The following is a 26,079-nucleotide window of genomic DNA, read 5'->3' as shown; positions in this document are numbered from 1 at the left end:
GTTTATGACATTAACAGAGTTTATGAAATGCACAGAGTTTTCCGTGTAGCTCATCTGGTGTTAGTATTTCGACTGGACGTCACTTTGGCGAACTGCATCTCCCTAGCCAGTATCCAACCGGGAAAAGGCGACCTACAGTTTAATACGGAATCCGAATCACGTTCCGTTTGTATCGAGGTTCCACATTATTGAAAGGCGACTGTTAAGTTAAAAATACAGATAAAAAAATCGACGTCCAGATGGAATTCTATCCCGGTACGTTGCTGTTACGAAAGACGCGCTTTACCACTCGATCACCAAACCCTGCTTCCATTCTGCTCTTCCAAACGACACCTACAGTTTCACATGAAATCCGAAACACGTCATGCTTCTGTCGAATGTCCATATAATTGAGGGGAAATGCTAGGTTGAAATGGTTCAAATGGCTCTGAGCACTATGGGACATAACTTCTAAGATCATCAGTCCCCTAGAACTTAGAACTATTTAAACCTAACTAACCTAAGGACATCACACACATCCATGCCCGAGGCAGGATTCGAACCTGCGACCGTAGCGGTCGCGTGGTTCCAGACTGTAGCGCCTTTAACCGCTTGGCCACCCCGGCCGGCGAAATGCTAGGTTAAAACACAGTGAAAAATCTGTGGTTCGACCGGGATTCGATCCCTCAACCCCATCTCACGCTTTAGTGGTATACCACCTGGACTGACTCGTATACTGTTGACGCTTCGCTTTGTCTGGAGTTGTAGCCGTACCGCTAGATGGCAGTTCCATCGTTTTAACAGAAGAGGCGGACTGTAATTCATCATAGTTCAGCAAGTTTCCACGATATATTTATAATATTACATACACGACCTTTCTCGTGACAGTCCAACTGTTAGTGAAAACTGGATCAAAATCCTTACAGTAGTTTCTGAGATTAGGCCGAACGTACTGACACAAGTGACCAGGGAAATTCAGTTTATTCTTAAGTGGCAGAATATATTCTGGTCAGGATTTTTATTGCTCCCCGGAATTGCCGTAGTTCTTTACTGCTTTTCCCTCCATAATCCGCCTCCCCTGTGGATCAGTAGCTCATAGCTCCCATCAATGACACGAAATGTCACTCCAAATTCCAAGTAAAAATCTGACAGATAACAATGTAACAGTTCAAACAGTTTGCACGAAACATTTATACATTGTACACACAATACTTTGTCGTTAAGCAGTCGATACACCAGTGAAAATCATACCAGTACCCCTATAGTAGCTCCCGAGATTATCCTTCTCATACAGACTGAAAAAGAAATGAGGGCTTTAATTACGTGTGTAGACAGCAGGGAATCATGGGCACTCAAAAAGGGATAGGAAAAATAATTGTCCTGTTATGAAGCGTGGATCTGGACAAAAATGCTAGAAGTGGAATGGACTTACAGAGCGACGAACGAAGAATTACATCAAACAATAGAAGAAGACAGAAATTTTGCCGGAAGGATAAGGAAAATGGAAACATCTTGTCAGTGGCATATGCTGCTAAAAATTGACTGCAAAGAAGGATCTTTAAAGGAAGATTGCGTGGAAGGGAACTAGAGGAAAGAGAAAGGTGTGGATCGCTGCCAAGAAATCAACAGATTACTTTGTTTATGTGGAGTTATGATTAAGTAAGTTTCCTTTAATTTACGTCTATGGTCAGAAACTTTTTGTTAACAAAAAAAAATGGCTCTGAGCACTATGGGACTTAACATCTATGGTCATCAGTCCCCTAGAACTTAGAACTACTTAAACCTAACTAACCTAAGGACCTCACACAACACCCAGTCATCACGAGGCAGAGAAAATCCCTGACCCCGCCGGGAATCGAACCCGGGAACCCGGGCGTGGGAAGCGAGAACGCTACCGCACGACCACGAGATGCGGACTTTTGTTAACAGATTACCGGTTTCGGTCTTTAATGACCATCATCAGATCTTTTTCATAAAAACAAAGTCCTAATGTACTGCAGACATAGTGGCATCGTACATTAGGACTTTGTTTTTATGAAAGAGATCTGATGATGTCATTAAAGACCGAAACCGGTATTCTGTTAACAAAAAGTTTCTGACCATAGACGTAAATTAAAGGAAACTTATTACATATACGGGTCACTGTTTTTCCCGACGATGTCGCAGCTTGTGTTATGATTAAAATTCAGACAACAAAGTTGGGTTACTGAGGATTAACTCCAGATTTTAGTGTAACTAAAAGTTAAATGATTTAATCAGCGCACGCCAGAAAAGTCTGAGGAGACACGACTTGATCCACAAACATCACCATATTTCAGCCAGTTTATACTAAATAGTATATAAATTATATATACAAGCCTCCCTCGTGAATCAGTCTGCCTATTAGTGAAAACCGTATCAATGTCTCTTCTGATATTAGCCATCACGTACGTACAGAAAAACGCGGCGAGGCACGAAATAGTATACTAGCGATCCGCCTCGTCTTCGCAAGGGTAGCACTAAGTAGGATGGTCGGACGACTTACGACGTACAGGCAATTTTGTTTGATGGGCACTGCGCAGAGTTATGGTTAAAATCAGGGAACGGCGTTAAGTAATTGAATTTCATCGCGTTCATAAAAATTAAACGTTTCAGCAGCATAGGCCACTTGCTGGCATACTGCAACACCTAAAGGCGTGAGCGGACTGCCGGACCGCGATCCGCTAACGAGGCAAGCCGTGCATCAAAGGCTCCGCTTCCGCTGCCTCTCCTTTGTCGACAGGGCGGCAGCGTTAGTGCGCCGCGAGTATCAAAAAACGTATAGCATTTTCTGAGAGTAGCCTTCACTTTTACATGCGGCACATCTTCCGAAAGACGAAAACCGAATTTCGATAAACCGTTTGCGTGTTAAGGACTGAAGCGGATTTGCTAGCCGAGGTAAATATGGCGCCCGGAAAACAGCCGTTACAGTTTCCAATGCAATCCGTGCAATCACCATTTCCATTCAATTATACGAGATGTAAACAGCTTCATTCTACATTTCTACTATTCCTTCGCTGTACAAAAAGCCACTCCGTTCATATTAGCAGAAAATTTTTAAAAACAAGACAAAATCTGACAGCCGAAGCACGTTTCAAAACCGGTTGCGTTTACATAGGAGCGAAAATCGATTGCGGAATTGTAAAACGGGCAACTAGAAGTGAATTTCCAGAATCGATCTTCAAATGTGCACATGACCACCCAGCAGCACTACTGGGAAATCGGTTTACGAAATACGGTTTTGGGAGCCGCATGTAAGCGGTGTTATACAGACAGAAAAACGCGGCGGGGAATTATAGTTCATCATAGTTCAGCCAATTTGCACCACATATTTTTAAGTTACACAGATCTTCAGTGAAAGAAGCCTTATCAAAATCTTTACAGTACTTCCTTCGATTAGCCGTCATATATAGATGGATCTAGGGTTAGCGTCTCTGATTAGTAAACAAAACGTCCTCGGTCCCGAGTCTGAATCCCGCCACTGCTTAAATTCTGATTAATAATTAGCATCCGGCAAAAGAAGTCACCCTCGTTCTGCCAAAGGCCTTGTCAAAGAGGGCGGAGGAGCGCACAGAGGTTCAGGGCACTCTCTTGTTCTAGGGGTGGGAAACTGTCCCTGAAGGCGGAAGAATTAGCGGTGATCAGCGGCGTGAGGATGCAGAAGGCAATGGAAACTGCTGCATTAAGGACACGCAACGTGTATCCACAGGACATGTGGCTTGTAACTGAAAAGGTGCCATGATGATCTCTCCACTGGCAAAAGATTCCTGAATAGTCCCCCATTCGAATCTCCGGAGGCGACTGCCAAGGGGGAGGTTGCCATGAAAAAAAGATTGAATAATCAACGAAAGCATAACGTTCTGCGGATCGGGGCGTGGAATATCAGAAGACTGAACGTGGTAGGGAAACTAAAAAATCTGAAAAGGGAAAAGCAAAGGCTCGATCTAGATATATTGGAGATCAGTGAAGTGAAATGGAAAGCAGACAAGGATTTCTGGTCAAATGAGTATAGGGTAATACAAACAGCAGCAGAAAATGGTATAACGGGAGTAGCATTCGTTATGAAGGTAGGGAAGGGAATGTGTTACTGTGAACGGTTCAGTGATAGGGTGGTTGTTATCAGAATCGACAGCAAACCAACACCGACAGCGATAGTTCAGGTATATATGCCGACGTCGCAAGCTGAAGATGAGATGGAGAGAGCACATGAGGATATTGAAAGGGTAATACAGTACGTAAAGGGAGACTGGAATGCAGTTTTAGGGGAAGGAGTAGAAGAAAAGGTTACAGGAGAATATGGGCTTGGGAAAAGGAATGAGAGAGGAGAATGACTAATTGAGTTCTGTAACAAGTTTTAGCTAGTAATAGCGAATCCTCTGTCGAACAATCACAAGAGGAGGAGGTATACTTGGAAAAGGCCAGGTGATACGGGAAGACTTCGGTTAGATTACATCATTGTCAGGCAGACATTCCGAAATCAGATACTGGATTGTAAGGCGTACCCAGGAGCAGATATAGACTCAGATCACAATGTCGTAGTGATGAAGAGTAGCCTGAAGTTTATGACATTAACAGAGTTTATGAAATGCACAGAGTTTTCCGTGTAGCTCATCTGGTGTTAGTATTTCGACTGGACGTCACTTTGGCGAACTGCATCTCCCTAGCCAGTATCCAACCGGGAAAAGGCGACCTACAGTTTAATACGGAATCCGAATCACGTTCCGTTTGTATCGAGGTTCCACATTATTGAAAGGCGACTGTTAAGTTAAAAATACAGATAAAAAAAATCGACGTCCAGATGGAATTCTATCCCGGTACGTTGCTGTTACGAAAGACGCGCTTTACCACTCGATCACCAAACCCTGCTTCCATTCTGCTCTTCCAAACGACACCTACAGTTTCACATGAAATCCGAAACACGTCATGCTTCTGTCGAATGTCCATATAATTGAGGGGAAATGCTAGGTTGAAATGGTTCAAATGGCTCTGAGCACTATGGGACATAACTTCTAAGATCATCAGTCCCCTAGAACTTAGAACTACTTAAACCTAACTAACCTAAGGACATCACACACATCCATGCCCGAGGCAGGATTCGAACCTGCGACCGTAGCGGTCGCGTGGTTCCAGACTGTAGCGCCTTTAACCGCTTGGCCACCCCGGCCGGCGAAATGCTAGGTTAAAACACAGTGAAAAATCTGTGGTTCGACCGGGATTCGATCCCTCAACCCCATCTCACGCTTTAGTGGTATACCACCTGGACTGACTCGTATACTGTTGACGCTTCGCTTTGTCTGGAGTTGTAGCCGTACCGCTAGATGGCAGTTCCATCGTTTTAACAGAAGAGGCGGACTGTAATTCATCATAGTTCAGCAAGTTTCCACGATATATTTATAATATTACATACACGACCTTTCTCGTGACAATCCAACTGTTAGTGAAAACTGGATCAAAATCCTTACAGTAGTTTCTGAGATTAGGCCGAACGTACTGACACAAGTGACCAGGGAAATTCAGTTTATTCTTAAGTGGCAGAATATATTCTGGTCAGGATTTTTATTGCTCCCCGGAATTGCCGTAGTTCTTTACTGCTTTTCCCTCCATAATCCGCCTCCCCTGTGGATCAGTAGCTCATAGCTCCCATCAATGACACGAAATGTCACTCCAAATTCCAAGTAAAAATCTGACAGATAACAATGTAACAGTTCAAACAGTTTGCACGAAACATTTATACATTGTACACACAATACTTTGTCGTTAAGCAGTCGATACACCAGTGAAAATCATACCAGTACCCCTATAGTAGCTCCCGAGATTATCCTTCTCATACAGACTGAAAAAGAAATGAGGGCTTTAATTACGTGTGTAGACAGCAGGGAATCATGGGCACTCAAAAAGGGATAGGAAAAATAATTGTCCTGTTATGAAGCGTGGATCTGGACAAAAATGCTAGAAGTGGAATGGACTTACAGAGCGACGAACGAAGAATTACATCAAACAATAGAAGAAGACAGAAATTTTGCCGGAAGGATAAGGAAAATGGATCATCTTGTCAGTGGCATATGCTGCTAAAAATTGACTGCAAAGAAGGATCTTTAAAGGAAGATTGCGTGGAAGGGAACTAGAGGAAAGAGAAAGGTGTGGATCGCTGCCAAGAAATCAACAGATTACTTTGTTTATGTGGAGTTATGATTAAGTAAGTTTCCTTTAATTTACGTCTATGGTCAGAAACTTTTTGTTAACAAAAAAAATGGCTCTGAGCACTATGGGACTTAACATCTATGGTCATCAGTCCCCTAGAACTTAGAACTACTTAAACCTAACTAACCTAAGGACCTCACACAACACCCAGTCATCACGAGGCAGAGAAAATCCCTGACCCCGCCGGGAATCGAACCCGGGAACCCGGGCGCGGGAAGCGAGAACGCTACCGCACGACCACGAGATGCGGACTTTTGTTAACAGATTACCGGTTTCGGTCTTTAATGACCATCATCAGATCTTTTTCATAAAAACAAAGTCCTAATGTACTGCAGACATAGTGGCATCGTACATTAGGACTTTGTTTTTATGAAAGAGATCTGATGATGTCATTAAAGACCGAAACCGGTATTCTGTTAACAAAAAGTTTCTGACCATAGACGTAAATTAAAGGAAACTTATTACATATACGGGTCACTGTTTTTCCCGACGATGTCGCAGCTTGTGTTATGATTAAAATTCAGACAACAAAGTTGGGTTACTGAGGATTAACTCCAGATTTTAGTGTAACTAAAAGTTAAATGATTTAATCAGCGCACGCCAGAAAAGTCTGAGGAGACACGACTTGATCCACAAACATCACCGTATTTCAGCCAGTTTATACTAAATAGTATATAAATTATATATACAAGCCTCCCTCGTGAATCAGTCTGCCTATTAGTGAAAACCGTATCAATGTCTCTTCTGATATTAGCCATCACGTACGTACAGAAAAACGCGGCGAGGCACGAAATAGTATACTAGCGATCCGCCTCGTCTTCGCAAGGGTAGCACTAAGTAGGATGGTCGGACGACTTACGACGTACAGGCAATTTTGTTTGATGGGCACTGCGCAGAGTTATGGTTAAAATCAGGGAACGGCGTTAAGTAACTGAATTTCATCGCGTTCATAAAAATTAAACGTTTCAGCAGCATAGGCCACTTGCTGGCATACTGCAACACCTAAAGGCGTGAGCGGACTGCCGGACCGCGATCCGCTAACGAGGCAAGCCGTGCATCAAAGGCTCCGCTTCCGCTGCCTCTCCTTTGTCGACAGGGCGGCAGCGTTAGTGCGCCGCGAGTATCAAAAAACGTATAGCATTTTCTGAGAGTAGCCTTCACTTTTACATGCGGCACATCTTCCGAAAGACGAAAACCGAATTTCGAAAACCGTTTGCGTGTTAAGGACTGAAGCGGATTTGCTAGCCCAGGTAAATATGGCGCCCGGAAAACAGCCGTTACAGTTTCCAATGCAATCAGTGCAATCACCATTTCCATTCAATTATACGAGATGTAAAAAGCTTCATTCTACATTTCTACTTATCCGTCGCTGTACAAAAAGCCACTCCGTTCATGTTAGCAGAATTTTTTTTAAAAACAAGACAAAATCTGACAGCCGAAGCACCTTTCAAAACCGTTTGCGTTTACATAGGAGCGAAAATCGATTGCTGAATTGTAAAACGGGCAACTAGAAGTGAATTTCCAGAATCGATCTTCAAATGTTCACATGACCACCCAGCAGCACTACTGGGAAATCGGTTTACGAAATACGGTTTTGGGAGCCGCATGTAAGCGGTGTTATACGGACAGAAAAACGCGGCGGGGAATTGTAGTTCATCATAGTTCAGCCAATTTGCACCACATATTTTTAAGTTTCACACACAGATCTTCAGTGAAAGAAGCCTTATCAAAATCTTTACAGTACTTCCTCCGATTAGCCGTCATATATAGATGGATCTAGGGTTAGCGTCTCTGATTAGTAAACAAAACGTCCTCTGTCCCGAGTCTGAATCCCGCCACTGCTTAAAAATATGGTTCAAATGGCTCTGAGCACTATGGGACTCAACATCTTAGGTCATAAGTCCCCTAGAACTTAGAACTACTTAAACCTAACTAACCTAAGGACATCACACACACCCATGCCCGAGGCAGGATTCGAACCTGCGACCGTAGCAGTCCCGCGGTTCCGGACTGCAGCGCCACTGCTTAAATTCTGATTAATAATCAGCATCGGCGGCCGAAGACTTCCGGCATAAGAAGTCACCCTCGTTCTGCCAAAGGCCTTGTCAAAGAGGGCGGAGGAGCGCACAGAGGTTCAGGGCACTCTCTTGTTCTAGGGGTGGGAAACTGTCCCTGAAGGCGGAAGAATTAGCAGTGATCAGCGGCGTGAGGATGCAGAAGGCAATGGAAACTGTGGTGTCACCGCCAGACACCACACTTGCTAGGTGGTAGCTTAAATCGGCCGTGGTCCATTTAGTACATGTCGGACCCGCGTGTCGCCACTGTGTGATCGCAGACCGAGCGCCACCACAAGGCAGGTCTCGAGATACGGACTAGCACTCGCCCCAGTTGTACGACGACTTTGCGAGCGACTACACAGACGAAGCATCGCTCATTAGCCGAGCAGATAGTTAGAATAGCCTTCAGCTAAGTTCATGGCTACGACCTAGCAAGGCGCCATTAGCCTTACATAGTTTGATAGTTATCGTATGAAATGTCTCATCAAGAACGTTGTAAACCAATGACGAATTAAAAGTTAAGTATTATAGCAGCTACGTACTTTTGTTGTTACCATTTATTACGTATCCTGTTTCAGACCTTTCTCTAGCCTAAGTGAGATTACGCGTGCCTTTCGACTACTTCAGTGTGGCGTAGCTGTCTTGTTACGCCACAACAGAAACCGCTGCATTAAAGACACGCAACGTGTATGCACAGGACATGTGGCTTGTAACTGAAAAGGTGTCATGATGATCTCTCCACTGGCAAAAGATTCCTGAATAGTCCCCCATTCGAATCTCCGGAGGGGACTGCCAAGGGGGAGGTTGCCATGAAAAAAAGATTGAATAATCAACGAAAGCATAACGTTCTGCGGATCGGGGCGTGGAATATCAGAAGACTGAACGTGGTAGGGAAACTAAAAAATCTGAAAAGGGAAAAGCAAAGGCTCGATCTAGATATATTGGATATCAGTGAAGTGAAATGGAAAGCAGACAAGGATTTCTGGTCAAATGAGTATAGGGTAATACAAACAGAAGCAGAAAATGGTATAACGGGAGTAGCATTCGTTACGAAGGTAGGGAAGAGAATGTGTTACTGTGAACGGTTCAGTGATAGGGTGGTTGTTATCAGAATCGACAGCAAACCAACACCGACAGCGACAGTTCAGGTATATATGCCGACGTCGCAAGCTGAAGATGAGATGGAGAGAGCAAATGAGGATATTGAAAGGGTAATACAGTACGTAAAGGGAGACTGGAATGCAGTTTTAGGGGAAGGAGTAGAAGAAAAGATTACAGGAGAATATGGGCTTGGGAAAAGGAATGAGAGAGGAGAAAGACTAATTGAGTTCTGTAACAAGTTTTAGCTAGTAATAGCGAATCCTCTGTCGAACAATCACAAGAGGAGGAGGTATACTTGGAAAAGGCCAGGTGATACGGGAAGACTTTGGTTAGATTACATCATTGTCAGGCAGACATTCCGAAATCAGATACTGGATTGTAAGGCGTACCCAGGAGCAGATATAGACTCAGATCACAATGTCGTAGTGATGAAGAGTAGCCTGAAGTTTATGACATTAACAGAGTTTATGAAATGCACAGAGTTTTCCGTGTAGCTCATCTGGTGTTAGTATTTCGACTGGACGTCACTTTGGCGAACTGCATCTCCAAAGCCAGTTATCCAACCGGGAAAAGGCGACCTACAGTTTAATACGGAATCAGAATCACGTTCCGTTTGTATCGAAGTTCCACATTATTGAAAGGTGACTGCTAAGTTAAAAAGAAAGATAAAAAAAATCGACGTCCAGATGGAATTCTATCCCGGTACGTTGCTGTTACCAAAGACGCGCTTTACCACTCGATCACAAAACCCTGCTTCCATTCTGCTCTTCCAAACGACACCTACAGTTTAACATGAAATCCGAAACACGTCATGCTTCTGTCGAATGTCCATATAATTGAGGGGAAATGCTAGGTTCAAATGGTTCAAATGGCTCTGAGCACTATGGGACATAACTTCTAAGATCATCAGTCCCCTAGAACTTAGAATTATTTAAACCTAACTAACCTAAGGACATCACACACATCCATGCCCGAGGCAGGATTCGAACCTGGGACTGTAGCGGTTGCGCGGTTCCAAACTATAGCACCTTTAACCGCTTGGCCACCCTGGCCGGCGAAATGCTAGGTTAAAACACAGTGAAAAATCTGTGGTTCGACCGGGATTCGATCCCTCAACCCCAACTCACGCTTTAGTGGTATACCACCTGGACTGACTCGTATACTGTTGACGCTTCGCTTTGTCTGGAGTTGTAGCCGCACCGCTAGACGGCAGTTCCATCGTTTTAACAGAAGAGGCAGACTGTAATTCATCATAGTTCAGCAAGTTTCCACGATATATTTATACACTCCTGGAAATTGAAATAAGAACACCGTGAATTCATTGTCCCAGGAAGGGGAAACTTTATTGACACATTCCTGGGGTCAGATACATCACATGATCACACTGACAGAACCACAGGCACATAGACACAGGCAACAGAGCATGCACAATGTCGGCACTAGTACAGTGTATATCCACCTTTCGCAGCAATGCAGGCTGCTATTCTCCCATGGAGACGATCGTAGAGATGCTGGATGTAGTCCTGTGGAACGGCTTGCCATGCCATTTCCACCTGGCGCCTCAGTTGGACCAGCGTTCGTGCTGGACGTGCAGACCGCGTGAGACGACGCTTCATCCAGTCCCAAACACGCTCAATGCGGGACAGATCCGGAGATCTTGCTGGCCAGGGTAGTTGACTTACACCTCCTAGAGCACGTTGGGTGGCACGGGATACATGCGGACGTGCATTGTCCTGTTGGAACAGCAAGTTCCCTTGCCGGTCTAGGAATGGTAGAACGATGGGTTCGATGACGGTTTGGATGTACCGTGCACTATTCAGTGTCCCCTCGACGATCACCAGTGGTGTACGGCCAGTGTAGGAGATCGCTCCCCACACCATGATGCCGGGTGTTGGCCCTGTGTGCCTCGGTCGTATGCAGTCCTGATTGTGGCGCTCACCTGCACGGCGCCAAACACGCATACGACCATCATTGGCATCAAGGCAGAAGTGACTCTCATCGCTGAAGACGACACGTCTCCATTCGTCCCTCCATTCACGCCTGTCGCGACACCACTGGAGGCGGGCTGCACGATGTTGGGGCGTGAGCGGAAGACGGCCTAACGGTGTGCGGGACCGTAGCCCAGCTTCATGGAGACGGTTGCGAATGGTCCTCGCCGATACCCCAGGAGCAACAGTGTCCCTAATTTCCTGGGAAGTGGCGGTGCGGTCCCCTACGGCACTGCGTAGGATCCTACGGTCTTGGCGTGCATCCGAGCGTCGCTGCGGTCCGGTCCCAGGGCGACGGGCACGTGCACCTTCCGCCGACCACTGGCGACAACATCGATGTACTGTGGAGACCTCACGCCCCACGTGTTGAGCAATTCGGCGGTACGTCCACCCGGCCTCCCGCATGCCCACTATACGCCCTCGCTCAAAGTCCGTCAACTGCACATACGGTTCACGTCCACGCTGTCACGGCATGCTACCAGTGTTAAAGACTGCGATGGAGCTCCGTATGCCACGGCAAACTGGCTGACACTGACGGCGGCGGTGCACAAATGCTGCGTAGCTAGCGCCATTCGACGGCCAACACCGCGGTTCCTGGTGTGTCCGCTGTGCCGTGCGTGTGATGATTTGCTTGTACAGCCCTCTCGCAGTGTCCGGAGCAAGTATGGTGGGTCTGACACACCGGTGTCAATGTGTTCTTTTTTCCATTTCCAGGAGTGTAATATTACATACACGACCTTTCTCGTGACTCAGTCCAACTGTTAGTGAAAACTGGATCAAAATCCTTACAGTAGTTTCTGAGATTAGGCCGAACGTACTGACAGAAGTGACCAGGGAACTTCAGTTTATTCTTAAGTGGCAGGATATATTCTGGTCAGGTTTTTTTATTGCTCCCCGGAGTTGCGGTAGTTCTTTACTGCTTTTCCCTCCATAATCCGCCTCCCCTGTGGATCAGTAGCTCGTAGCTCCCATCAATGACACGAGATGTCATTCCAAATTCCAAGTAAAAATCTGACAGATAACAATGTAACAGTTCAAACAGTTTGCACGAAACATTTATACATTGTACACACAATACTTTGCCGCTAAGCAGTCTATACACCAGTGAAAATCATACCAGTACCCCTATAGTAGTTCCCGAGATTATCCTTCTCATACAGACTGAAAAAGACAATGAGGGCTTTAATAATGTGTGTAGACAGCAGGGAATCATGGGCACTCAAAAAGGGAGAGGAAAAATAATTGTCCTGTTGTGAAGCGTGGATCTGGACAAAAATGCTAGAAGTGGAATGGACTTACAGAGCGACGAACGAAGAATTGCAACAAACAATAGAAGAAGACAGAAATTTTGCCGGAAGGATAAGGAAAATGGAAACATCTTGTCAGGGGCATATGCTGCAAAGAAGGATCTTTAAAGGAAGATTGCGTGGAAGGGAACTAGAGGAAAGAGGAAGGTTTGGATCGCTGCCAAGAAATCAACAGATTACTCTTCGGTTAAGGAAGAGAAAGAAAGTGGAGGGCCCCATTCGATTCCTGCTTAAGTTAGATATACTAAAGAAGAAGTATGTGTTACAATGTTATAGACTGAAATGAACGGGTGTATCAAAATGGTGTATCAGTCATTTGCGACTCCTGAAACGAAACGTCGCCAGGAATATTTTGACCGTGTTCAACCGTATTTTGACCGTAGTACAGAGCTCTCAAGTGTCTTCTGCTAGAGTTGACAAATATCCCGATATTCGCGGGATGTTCCGATTTTTAAGGGTAAGGTGACGTATGGCTTTCCCGGAACCCACATATCGCAGCTTCTTGGCACTGCTAATAATTCAAATGTATTGCGTTTTTACTTCCGAACAGTTGAGTACACCAAAGTTACCAATCAAGAAGAGTGTTGCCATCAGCCGATGAACTAAACGGACGCCTCATCGCATTCCAGAATTGTCCATTTCGAAAACACTCAGCCGTTTCGCTTCCACTGTTGTATTTTCACCGCCACGCCGCTATTTCCTTAAGAGTATTTCAACTTCTCCCCCAACTCGGCCACAAATTGGCCGTGTCCGCTGTTGGCTCACTTTTTAGCAATTCGACCACTACACCCTCCCCACCTGCGATTCTTTAAACAATCGACCTCAGTCTCTGTAATTTGTGCGTCGTGAGTTATGTTGCCTCGAAGGGTATACACACTATCTAACTTTAATATTGAACCTACTGTGTTTAATTGTTTTTCGCACACCCGACTAGGTGCACGCTGGGGTGGTACCCACGTCCGATCTCACGTGATTCGCAAACATTTTGAAAACGTTTTCACGCTTGCAGACGCTATAACACTGGACGCAGAAGAATAGAGTACGCAAATACCGTTCCGGAGAAGGAGAGAATGATGCAGGGTTCCCACGAAAAAGAGTATCCTGCTGTAATGAGATTTTCACTATGCAGCGGAGTGTGTGCTGATATGAAACTTCCTGGCAGATTAAAACTGTGTGCCGGACCGAGACTCGAACTCGGGACCTTTACCTTTCGCGGGCGAATGCTCTACCATCTGAGCCATCCAAGCACATGCCCGCGACAGTTTTAATCTGCCAGGAAGTTTGAGTATCCTGCCATACTAATAATACCAAATCCAGAATAACATGCCGATCCCCTGAAGTCACGGGATTACACATGTTAGTGAGTAGATCATGACAGCTTTTTAAATATTTAAATGTGACCAGTCCAGTAATGGAACGAAATACTGAAATACGAACAGATGAGTCGTGTATATAAGAGGGGGAAAAGAACAGACCCGCAACATTACAGACCATATCCGTAACACTGGTTTGCTGCAGAAATCTTGGACGTATTCTCGGTTTGAATATAATAGATTTCCTTGTGCCGGAAAAGCTTCTGTCCACGAATCAGCATGCTTTTAGAAAGCGTCGCTAGTGCGGAACTCAGCTAGCCCTTTTCTCACAGGCGAACTATGGGTCAAGGGCATCAGGCAGATTTCATATTCCTAGATGTCCGGGAAGCATTTGACACGGCACCCCACTGCTGACAAATAAGGTACGAGCTTACGGAATAGGTTCCCACGATATGTGCATGGCTCGGAAGCTTCTTAAGTAAGAGAACCACGCACGTTGATTTCGACTGCGTGTGTTTATCAGAGACAAGGGCATCGTCGAAAGTGTCCCAGGGAAGTGTGATGGGGCTGCTGTTTTTATCTATATACGAGGGTTGGAACTTAAATAGTGGCAACCATTTATTCACAATGGATACAAAAAAAATTACGTGTTTGCACCTGTTACTGTCCATCAAAGTAGTCACCAGCGTTGTGTAGAACCCGTTGCCAATGACATGGAAGGAGTAATATACCGTTATCAGAGCCTGTTCTGTTGATGGTGCGATTTGGTTCCGAAGATGAAGGGACCACTTCGTGGCATCCGCTTCAGAACTGTTCCAGAGATCCGACAGGCAGTACACCGCTCCATTCGCACCATGAATAGAACAGGCTCTGCTGACGGTATACTACGCCTTCCACATCGCTGACAACGGGTCCTATACAGCGCTCGTGACTACTTTGAAGGACAGTAACAGGTGAAATCATGTAACTCATTTGTATCGGTTGTGAACAATTAGTTGCGACTATTTAAGTTCCAACCCTCGTACATTAACGATCTGTGGGATAGGATAAGCAGCAGTTTGCGGCTGTCTGCTGATGGTGTACAGGAAGGTATCGTTGTTGAGTAACTATAAGAAGACAGAAAATTCCTAGTTACTGTTATGAAAGGCAGTTTCTTCTAAATGTAGAAAAAAGTAATCTGATGCAAATGAGTACGAAAAACAGTCCCGCAATGTTGGAAAACAGCGTTAGCAGTGTGCTGCTTGAGAAATTCACGTCAATCAAATATCAAGGCGCAGCAATGCAAAGCGATATTAAATGAAATGAGCATGTGAGGATTGTGGTAGGGAAGGCAAATGGTCGACCTACATCCACATCTACATACATACTCCGCAATCCACCAAACGGTGCGTGGCGGAGGGTACCTCGTACCACAACTAGCATCTTCTCTCCCTGTTCCACTCCCAAACAGAACGAGGAAAAAATGACTGTCTATATGCCTCTGTACGAGCCCTAATCTCTCTTATCTTATCTTTGTGGTCTTTCCGCGAAATGTAAATTGGTGGCAGTAAAATTGTGCTGCAGTCACCCTCAAATCCAGGTTCTCTAAATTTCCTCAGTAGCTATTCACGAGAAGAACGCCTCCTTTCCTCTAGAGACTCCCAGCCGAGTTCCTGAAGCCTTTCCGTAACACTCGCGTGATGATCAAACCTACCAGTAACAAATCTAGAAGCCCGCCTCTGAATTGCTTCTATGTTCTCCCTCAATCCGACCTGATACGGATCCCAAACGCTCGAGCAGTACTCAAGAATAGGTCGTAATAGTGTTCTATAAGCGGTCTCCTTTATATATGAACCACATCTTCCCCAAATTCAACCAATGAACCGAAGACGACTATCCGCCTTCCCCACAACTGCCATTACATGCTTGTCCCACTTCATATGGCTCTGAAATGTTACGCCCAAATATTTAATCGACGTGACTGTGACAAGTGCTGCACTACTAATGGAGTATTCAAACATTACGGGATTCTTTTTCCTATTCATCTGCATTAATTTACATTTACATACATTTAGAGTTAGCTGCCATTCTTTAGACCAATCACAAATCCTGTCCAAGTCATCTTGTATCCTCCTACAGTCACTCAACGACGACACCTTCCCGTACACCACAGCATCATCAGCAAACAGACGCACATTGTTATCCACCATATCAAAAAGATCATTTATGTAGATAGAAAACAACAGCGGACCTACCACACTTCCCTGGGGCTCTCCAGATGATACCCTCACCTCCGATGAACACTCACCATCGAGGACAACGTACTGGGTTCTATCACTTAAGAAGTCTTCGAGCCACTCACATATTTGGGAACCAATCCCATATGCTCGTACCTTAGTTAGGAGTCTGCAGTGGGGCACCGAGTCAAACTCTTTCCGCAAGTCATGGTTCGCAACATATCATGAGAAAAAATGGCGAGTTGCGTTTCGCAGGAGCGATGCTTTCTAAAGCCGTGCTGATGCATGGACAGCAACTTCTCTGACTCGAGGAAATTCATCGGAATATTGTTAGGATTTCTAAAGTGTGGTTCGTCTGTGCAGGAGACCGGATATAGGAGACTAGTGCGACATATTCTTGAGTACTGCTAGAGTGTTTGGGATTCGCAACAGCTCGGATTAAAGGAAGACATCGAAGCAGTTCGGAGGCGGGGTACTAGATTTATTAACAGTAGATTCGAATAACACGCAAGTGTTACGAGATGCTTCGGAAAATCAAATGGAGGGAAGATGGCGTTCTTTTCGAGGAACATTACTGAAAAAAATTTAGAGAACAGGAATTCTAAGCTGACTACAGACCATTTCTACAGCCGCCAACGTATACTTCGTTTAAGTACTACTAAGATACCAAAGCTATTCTGAAAGAAAGGTCCGATTCGTCGAGAAATGGTAACTCCTGTGAAAACCACAAAAGTTTTATTTACAACATCTATCTTCCAGCTACTTCTCTATACAGTGGGCGCTCCGACTTAGAAACCTGTTGTGACGTTGTACCAACTTTCCAATATCCTCGTCATAGAAGGTAACAGCCTTAGTCTACAGATGTCTGAGCCAAAATGTTCTCTTCATAGCCAGCGGTTCACGTCAGCAGAGGTGAAACTCATAGGGAGCCAATTACGAGCTGTATTGTAGGTGATTAAACACTCTCCACTGAAAACTCTGCAGGGGCGTCATCATTGCCCATTGCCGAGTGCGGCCGAGAACAGTCATGAAGAAGGAAACACATGAGAGTTATGTTATGTCGGCTGTATAACATCAGGCGAAATCCCTCACCAGACCCTCATACTTTTCGGGAGACACTGTTTTCCGGGTATCTATAAGTGCTCATTCATAACTGAAAAGAGCGACATGATGCGATCGAAGGGGATACTAAGGCACTGCCCAACACATCTGTGTAAAGCTTCATCGGATTTCGCGCCCAGTGGAGCCTTACTTTCCAAATAGCCCACGTTAGACAAGCTAAATAATGGCTCGTACGAAGACGCTATACAGGGTGGTCCATTGATAGCGACCAGGCCAAATATCTCACGAAATAAGCGTCAAACGAAAAAACTACAAAGAACGAAACTTGTCTAGCTTGAAGGGGGAAACCAAATGGCGTTATGGCTGGCCCGCTAGATGGCGCTGCCATAGGCAAACGGATATCAACTGAGTTTTCTTTAAAATAGGAACCCACATTTTTTATTACATATGCGTGTCTTACGTAAAGAAATATGAATGTTTTAATTGGACCACTTTTTTCGCTTTCTGATAGATGGCGCTGTAATAGTCACAAACGTATAAGTACGTGGTATCACGTAACATTCCGCCAGTGCGGACGGAATTTACTTCGTGATACATTCCCCGTGTTAAAATGCACCGTTTACCAATTGCGGAAAAGGTCGATATCGTGTTGATGTATGGCTATTGTGATCAAAATGCCCAACGGGCGTGTGCTATGTATGCTGCTCGGTATCCTGGCCGGCATCATCCAAGTGTCCGGACCGTTCGCCGGATAGTTACGTTATTTAAGAAAACTGGAAGTGTTCAGCCACATGTGAAACGTCAACCACGACCTGCAAACAATGATGATGCCCAAGTAGGTGTTTTAGCTGCTGTCGCGGCTAATCCGCACATCAGTAGCAGACAAACTGCGCGAGAATCGGGAATCTCAAAAACGTCGGTATTGAGAATGCTACATCAACATCGATTGCACCCGTACCATATTTCTATGGACCAGGAATTGCATGGCGACGACTTTAGACGTCGTGTACAGTTCTGCCACTGGGCACAAGAGAAATTACGGAAGGATGACAGATTCTTGCACGCGTTCTATTTAGCAACGAAGCGTCATTCACCAACAGCGGTAACGTAAACCGGTATAAATGCACTATCGGGCAACGGAAAATCCACGATGGCTGCGACAAGGCGACAAGGAGAACATCAGCGACCTTGGCGAGTTAATGTATGGTGCGGCATTATGGCAGGAAGGATAATTGGGCCCTATCTTATCGATGGCAATCTAAATGGTGCAGTGTGTGCTGATTTCCTACGTAATGTTCTACCGATGTTACTATAAGATGTTTGACTGCATGACAGAATGGCGATGTACTTCGAACATGATGGATGTCCGGCACATAGCTCGCGTGCGGTTCAAGCGGCATTGCATAGCATATTTCATGAGAGGTGGATTGGTCGTCGAAGCACCATACCATGGCCCGCACGTTCACTGGATCTGACGTCCCCGGATTTCTTTCTGTGGGGAAATTTGAAGGATATTTGCTATCGTGATCCACCGACAACGCCTGACAACATGCGTCAGCGCATTGTCAATGCATGTGCGAACATTACGGAAGGCAAACTACTTGCTGTTGAGAGGAATGTCGTTACACGTTTGCTAAATGCAATGAGGTTGACAGACATCATTTTGAGCATTTATTGCATTAATGCGGTATTTACAGGTAATCACGCTGTAACAGCATGCGTTCTCATAAATGATATGTTCACAAAGGAACATGTATCAGATTGGAACAACGGAAATAAAATGTACAAACGTACCTACCTTCTGTATTTCAATTTTAAAAAACCTACCTGTTACCAACTGTTCGTCTAAAATTGTGAGCCATATGTTTGTGACTATTACAGCACCATCTATCACAAAGCGAAACAAGAGCTCCAACTAAAACATTCATATTTCTTTACGTGCTACACGAATATGTAATAAAAAATGGGGGCTCGTATTTTAAAAAGAAACGCAGTTGATATCCGTTTCACCTATGGCAGCGCCATCTAGCGGGCCAACCATAGCGCCATCTGTTTTCCCCCTTCAAGCTAGACGAGTTTCGTTCTTTGTAGTTTTTTCGTTTGATGCTTATTTCGTGAGATATTTGGCCCGCTCACGATCAATGGACCACCCTGTATACAGTCGTATTTCCTCACTGTACTTGCAAGTGCAGTACGAAAGGAAATAACTTGTAGTGGTACATGGTACCCTCCGCCGCGCACCATACGGTGGCCTGCGGAGTCTGTATGTAGGTTTAAAATAAGCGAAGCCTTGACTGCCGACCCCTCCGCGGCCCAATCTGTTCACCCTGGCGGACGGGCGCGGAGTTGTGAGTGTGAGCCTTCAGAGGCAGTGACCGCGAGAGAGGCGGCACTCACCGTCCGTGGAGCCGCCGAGGGCGGCGGCGGAGGCGCAGGCGAAGAGAGCAGACAGCAGGAGCGTCGACCACATGCCGGCAGCTGGCGGCTGGTGCTGGGCCTGCAGCGGGCTACCTCGCCCCGCCTTAAGTACCCTGTGAGTCCCCGCAGATAACCGTCGGCGCGTCATCGCCCGGCCTGCCGTGGACCCGTGCGCGCGCACCGCTCCTGGAAACCGGTCCCTGTCGCTCGTGCCCTGACCTTCATCCCCTCCCCCCTCCCCCCCCCCCCCCCCCCCCCCCCGCTGTGAGAGATCATGACTGGAGAAGGTGGCGCGCTGGTGGCTGGCAGGCCGCAGCCGTATACTTCAAGAAGTACGGAAATTCCCGTTACTGATATCTAAGACTTGTATTTGGAAGTGAGTGTATAACATTTTTTCATATGGACCCACGTCCGGAAACTACCGTTTTCGATCTACAACGGTTTCAATTCAGACGAATAACACTTCAAAGTCTGCTGTTGAAAGATACGTCTGCTGTTGAAAGATGGATAGGCAGAGGTGTCCAACCGTGTGGCCGTGACTGCAAGATGTAGATCCTATTGAAAACTTCTTGTGGGGTCGTATGCAAAAGGCACGTTACGCGAAGACAGAAGTGCCAATAGTTCGTCAATCTTCCTTCAGCTGCTACCAACTACAGCAGCAAGTTTCAGCGCTCTGCATCGTCAGTTATTGAAGTTGGGGTTTGTCTCCCTGAAGCCTGCAATGAACAACAGCAAATCCATTTCTTTAAAGACATCATAGACGCCGTATAAAATATTTATTATTACGATTGCAATTTCGGCCTTGTGGCCATTTTCAAGTAACACTGCAAAAGTTACATTCTGTCAGAATGTTAGACTATCTGACATGAGTACATGTCGTCGTCAAAATGCAGCCTTTTGACTGTGAGAGTCTCACAGATCCGATGAGTACGACACGGATCTTGTGTTACTTGAAAAATGGCCACAAGGCCGAAATTACAATCGTAATAATAAATATTTTATACACTCAACGGCGACTATGATGTCTTTTAAAAAATATTATATGACTGTGAATCCCAATCATGAGAAGTTAAGCAAACCCATTGTCGACGTTCAGCAGCGGTGTGTTTTTATTAATTGCTCTATCTATCTTGAACCAATGCAGCTTGTCAAAAGACTGTTTATGAAATGTTATCCCCTTGCAGGATTATCATAGTACTTTCCAGTATTTTGCAGAATGACTTTCAAGTGTATGTGTATGTGTGCCGTATACAACACACAGTTTTTTGGAAAGCTGGTTAACAATGATTGAAAATAATTACATTTCTTAACCTTGTTGGTCATTTGATTACGCGTGATAGAAATATTTGATGAGTAAACAAATTTTTCGACTAGTGGTACTTAACAATTTATAAGCCATAGTATTCTCCTCCCCGGCGAATGCAGGATTTGTTTTATACCCGAGACAGGGGAAGATCTGCTGGCAAGAGTTCAGGCCGGTGCAACAGCAACTGAAGAGACACTGGTGCTGTGGAGAGTGCGTGCCAGATCGCTTCGTAGGTATTGTGTCTCACTGTTTAGAGGCACAAAATGCGTGGGTGTTTTCAGCTTGTCACTAAATGCAAATAAGTAGGAGGCCGAGTTGACAGGAGGTGAAGGAGTCCAGGCTGCAATAATATGCGGTACGGCACACTCTTAGAGAGAGGGATTAATATTCAAGAAACAAATAGTACGATGAAAATTACTTATCTTCAGTAGTTCGTAGGATTGCAGCTCTGGCTATAACTAACACAACATATTCTCAGGGACTAAGCCTGATGGGCCCATCTCAGAGAATCTATGCAAACAGAACTGGCTGAGGGCCGATTATGAAAGTGCGTCTGCCTAGGTTGAAATCTAGCTAAGAAATGAACGAGGCACACTCTGGTTCCGTCGAGCTGCACAGCCCGCTAGACTGCGCTGTGCTCGGCAGACGACAGGCTGCCAACCTTGTGTTGGCGCGCCGTTGTAGTAGGATCTGTGGCAATGATACTACAGTAGGTACAATGTTTGTAACAACATTGGTGGTCGCCACATCGAGCCGCCGTTGTAATTCCTCAGTACTGCTCTGTATGTAAAAGATTCTGATTTTTTTTTTTTTTTAGTAATGTTAAAACGTTATGTTTCAGTGTTGGTACCAACAAATGAGCTTAAATGATAAATGGATGTTTCGCCACGTTTCCTTTCGAATTGTTGCCAAGTAATTGTACTATATCACGCCTAATTAAATTCCTCAAGCAGAAGTGGATGAGTTAAATATCTAAACTGAAACGGTCGCAGTACGGAAACGGTAAGTTTCCGTATATGGGTTCCTATTCAAAATATTATGTACTCACTCCTCTCTACAAGTCCTAGGAGTTTGTAACGGGAATTTACGAGCACTCTGTACAGCTTCGTTTGTTGCCAAGACGTATTACAGGTAAACTGGCAAGTAATTTTGCGTCGTCCTTCCATTTTAGGTCACTCTGGGCGCCCACTACTATGTGAAGTGCGGTTTTGCAGTGTTAACACTAAACCACTAAACGCGCTAACGTGCCGCTTCTGAAACTCTCGGAGGCAAGCCTCGCGGCGTACCTCGGCCCCGCGGAATAACCATGGCTGGTGAGCTGTCCAACCCAGATGTGGGTTTTAGGTGCTTTCTGACATTCATTTAGGTAAATATATTGATGTATTTAAAAATATCGAGAGTCCGATATATCGATATTTAAAAATATGTTTATAGCCCCTCGATATATCGTAAAAAGGTACCGTTATATCAACGGGAAATTTATCGCCGAACCGGTCTACGAAGATATGGGCTGCACATTGTAAATAAGCTGCCGGTTTTAGATCTCTGTATTTAAGTATTGATTTATTGTTAGATATCTTGTATGTCAACAAGCTAGTAGCCTGCTTAGCCCCATTAAAGCAAGAATTGAAAAGAAAGCGATTCACGTTCACCCTAGGTGATAACCACTATGCTAAAAATGGTAACTGTTTGTAAGTGGCACAGTAAAATGCGTCCGATGGGTGATCTGTCGTTCGGATTCGTCACACATCGGATTTGTCTGGAACATTTCATGTCGACTTCCTCGTTTTTTTCACTTCTGCGAACGCAAGCGATCTAGTAGTGTCAAAATTGCGTGGTGAAGCTAAACGTTGCAGTTTGTGTTGGCAGCGCCAAGCGCCGATTGCGTCGACATTTTCCCTCACACATCTCCGCCTACCGCTAAGGCCAATCTTGTCATTTAGATTTTTGTTCGTAATTTTCAGCAACTGTTTTTGAAGAATGCCGATGTGAAGAAATAGCACACCAGTTGGGTTAAAAATATTTTTAACGATCTGGTGTGCTATTTCTTCACATCGGAAATCTTGTCATTCCATTAACATCGCCCCCCCCCCCCCCCCAGTGAATCGGACTTCTTCTTTGTGACCGCTATACTTGCTACACCGTCGAAGAGAAAAGACTGGACGTGATGAAAGCTCAAAAAGTAGTAACGCTCCTTCACGCAGTGAGTGTAAAATTGTGTTCTACTACAATGCCAAAAGAAGAGTTTCGAATATTTACCGAAAATTACGAAAGAAATATTATATAAAAAAAATATCCTTACTCGATATTGCCCTTCGATATCGATATATCGGGGATGTAACAATACCTGCATAAGTCAACATGTTTTGTAAATGATATCGATATATCGATGTTGTCTCAACACCCCTAGTAAATTCCGCGCTGGTACCCATGATCGACCTCAGTTAAACGCTACGCATTCGTTTAGAAAACGTCGTCACATTTGCACATGAGATTTACTCAATGGCCGACCCTCAAGAAAAAAAGGGACAATGCAACGAAGAAGTGGAAGTGCAATCGAACAACAATAATTGGTCTTTACGCTCACTGAAGAGCAATACGTCACATTTGGTTACGTAGATTGTCAACAGCCAGACGCTACACCAAGTGTCGATGCTCTTCAGAATTTCCTGCGTTTCGCTGCAATTTGCCGATATCTGCGACTATAGGCGTCAGCAGAAGTTTTTCCACGGGAGAAAGAGAGGTGGAGGAATAAGTCTGTGAGAGTGTCAATTTTCATATTCAGAATTTCCTGCGTTTCGCTACAATTTGCCGATATCTGCGACTATAGGCGTCAGCAGAAGTTTTTCCACGGGAGAAAGAGAGGTGGAGGAATAAGACTGTGAGAGTGTCAATTTTCATATTCAGAATTTCCTGCGTTTCGCTACAATTTGCCGATATCTGCGACTATAGGCGTCAGCAGAAGTTTCTCCACGGGAGAAAGAGAGGTGGAGGAATAAGACTGTGAGAGTGTCAATTTTCATATAATTGAGTTGGTCATTTTCGAGGTGTGCCATGCCATAAAAACTAAATCTTATAGGTGACACAAGAAATTATTATGACCCACAGAATTGATGCTTATCCACCCACTTCTAGAGGTTATTAGAATTCTGTAATGAATTAAAACTCTGTATCCAGATCGTAGGGGGAGGGGCGGATTTTCTCCTCTTACCCCTCCTCCACCTGCCCCTCCCCTCTTGCGGACGCCTATACTCTTCAAAAATGGCCCTAAGCACTATGGGACTTTACATCTGAGGTCATGAGTCCCTTAGACTTAGAACTACTTAAACCTAACTAAGCTAAGGACATCACACACATTCATGCCCGAGGCAGGATTCGAACCTGCGACAGTAGCAGCAGCGCGGTTTCAGACTGAAGCGCCTAGAACCGCTCGGTCACGACGGCCGGCGCCCATACTCTTACACGATGGCATAATCCATGAAAGATTTCTCGGAACTCGATATATTTTCTAGCATCTCACTTATGTTAACTATTCAGTTTTTTTAACCACCCAAATATACATTACCTGTATTTTTGTTGTTGGAAATATGACTGATACATTTGATCATTTCAGTCCGTATCAATGTAACACAGACCAATAACATATACTCTACTTCTTTGGTATAAACGACTTAAAGCAGGAATCGAATGAAGCTCTCCACTTACCTTCTCTTCTTTAATCTACGGGTAATCTGTTGATTTCGTGGCCTTCAGCACTCCATACCTTCTTCTCTTCTCTAGCCTCCTTCCACGCAATCTTACCTTGAGCGATCCTTCTTTCAAGTCCTTTTTTTCGCGGCTGATGCGCCATCCAATACCTTTTTTTTTTAAATTAGAAACCTCCTTCTCAATACTTTTTCTAGAAGGAGATATCGCTAAGTACCTCTCCACTCGTGCAATAGAGTTACAAGAAAACGGGAAATGTGAGTGCATTTCAGCAGAATGCCGTGTGTCTCCAGTCGTGAATGGGACATTGCGGCTGGTTTGCACGGTTCAGTCTGTCTCTGTGCCCTGAAAAGTCATTTCAGTCTTACTTAGAATGAGGGTGTGGGCGTTGTCAGTCTGCGGCGAGACGGGTTGTCAACACGGGAAGTTGACCGCCGACTAGTGTACATCATAGCGTCATTCCGCACTACCTCTTTGGAAGCCTGTGGGAGCGTTGTGTCGACCCAGACTGTACATGCCAAGATCAATTTCGACTCTAAAAGTTTCTTACGCACAATAATAAATACGCCTTTCTACGCGAATTTAACCTGAAAATACCCTTCGTACCACGCGTGTTGTATACACCTTATGGAAATGGTTCAAATGGCTTTGAGCACTAAGGGACTCAACATATGAGGTCATCAGTCCTCTAGAACTTAGAACTACTTAAACCTCACTAACCTAAGGACATTACACACATCCATGCCCGAGGCAGGATTCGAACCTGCGACCGTAACAGTCACGCGGTTCCGGACTGAAGTGCATAGAACCGCACGGCCACCGCGGGCGGCCAACATATGGACATGGTAACTTTAGTCCGCATACGGAGCTCATGTTACGCGAAATACAGAAGTGCCAATTCTTTGTTAACCTTTCTTAAGATGTTGATAACTACCACAGTGAGTTTCAGCGTTCTGCATCGTCAGTTATTTAAATCAGGCATTGTTTCCCTAATACAGTAAATGTATTCGCAGTCGTGAATATGGACAACCATCAGGTGTAGAATGTAATGACGACAGTGAAAATTTTTGCCGGACCGCGATTCGAACACGGATTTCCCGTTTATCGCGAGTGGTCGCCTTACCATTTGGCTTTCCGAATGCAACCTACGGGCAGACCAAACTTCCATGTGTGCATGTCCGAGCTACCATTCATTGTAATTTAGAATAACGATGTCGTATTGTTTCCCTAACTCTGCAGTGATGGACAGCAAATCCAGTGCCCAGGTTGAGAAGGTATGTTCAAATGGCTCTGAGCACTATGGGACTTAACGTCTGAGGTCATCAGTCCCCTAGAACTTAGGACTACTTAAACCTAACTAACCTAAGGACATCACACGCATCCATGGCCAAGGCAGGTTTCGAACCTG

The 26,079-nt window shown here is 45.0% G+C and overlaps 1 protein-coding gene across 1 annotated transcript in view; it reads right to left on the bottom strand.

Annotated features, from left to right (window-relative positions):
- LOC126456843 (allergen Cr-PI-like) overlaps positions 1-19,758 on the bottom strand; it is a 71,046-nt gene extending 51,288 nt beyond the window's left edge. The window contains exon 1 of the mRNA XM_050092656.1: positions 19,640-19,758. Coding sequence (XP_049948613.1) covers positions 19,640-19,712 — 73 coding nt within the window. The 5' untranslated portion in view covers positions 19,713-19,758. The remainder of the gene's footprint in view (positions 1-19,639) is intronic.
- Between the last annotated feature and the right edge of the window lie 6,321 nt (positions 19,759-26,079).

The sequence above is a fragment of the Schistocerca serialis genome, chromosome 2 (assembly GCF_023864345.2).
Source record: "Schistocerca serialis cubense isolate TAMUIC-IGC-003099 chromosome 2, iqSchSeri2.2, whole genome shotgun sequence".
NCBI lineage: Eukaryota > Metazoa > Arthropoda > Insecta > Orthoptera > Acrididae > Schistocerca > Schistocerca serialis.
Note: the sequence above shows the minus strand (reverse complement) of the source record. Positions and strands in the feature narration are given on the sequence as shown.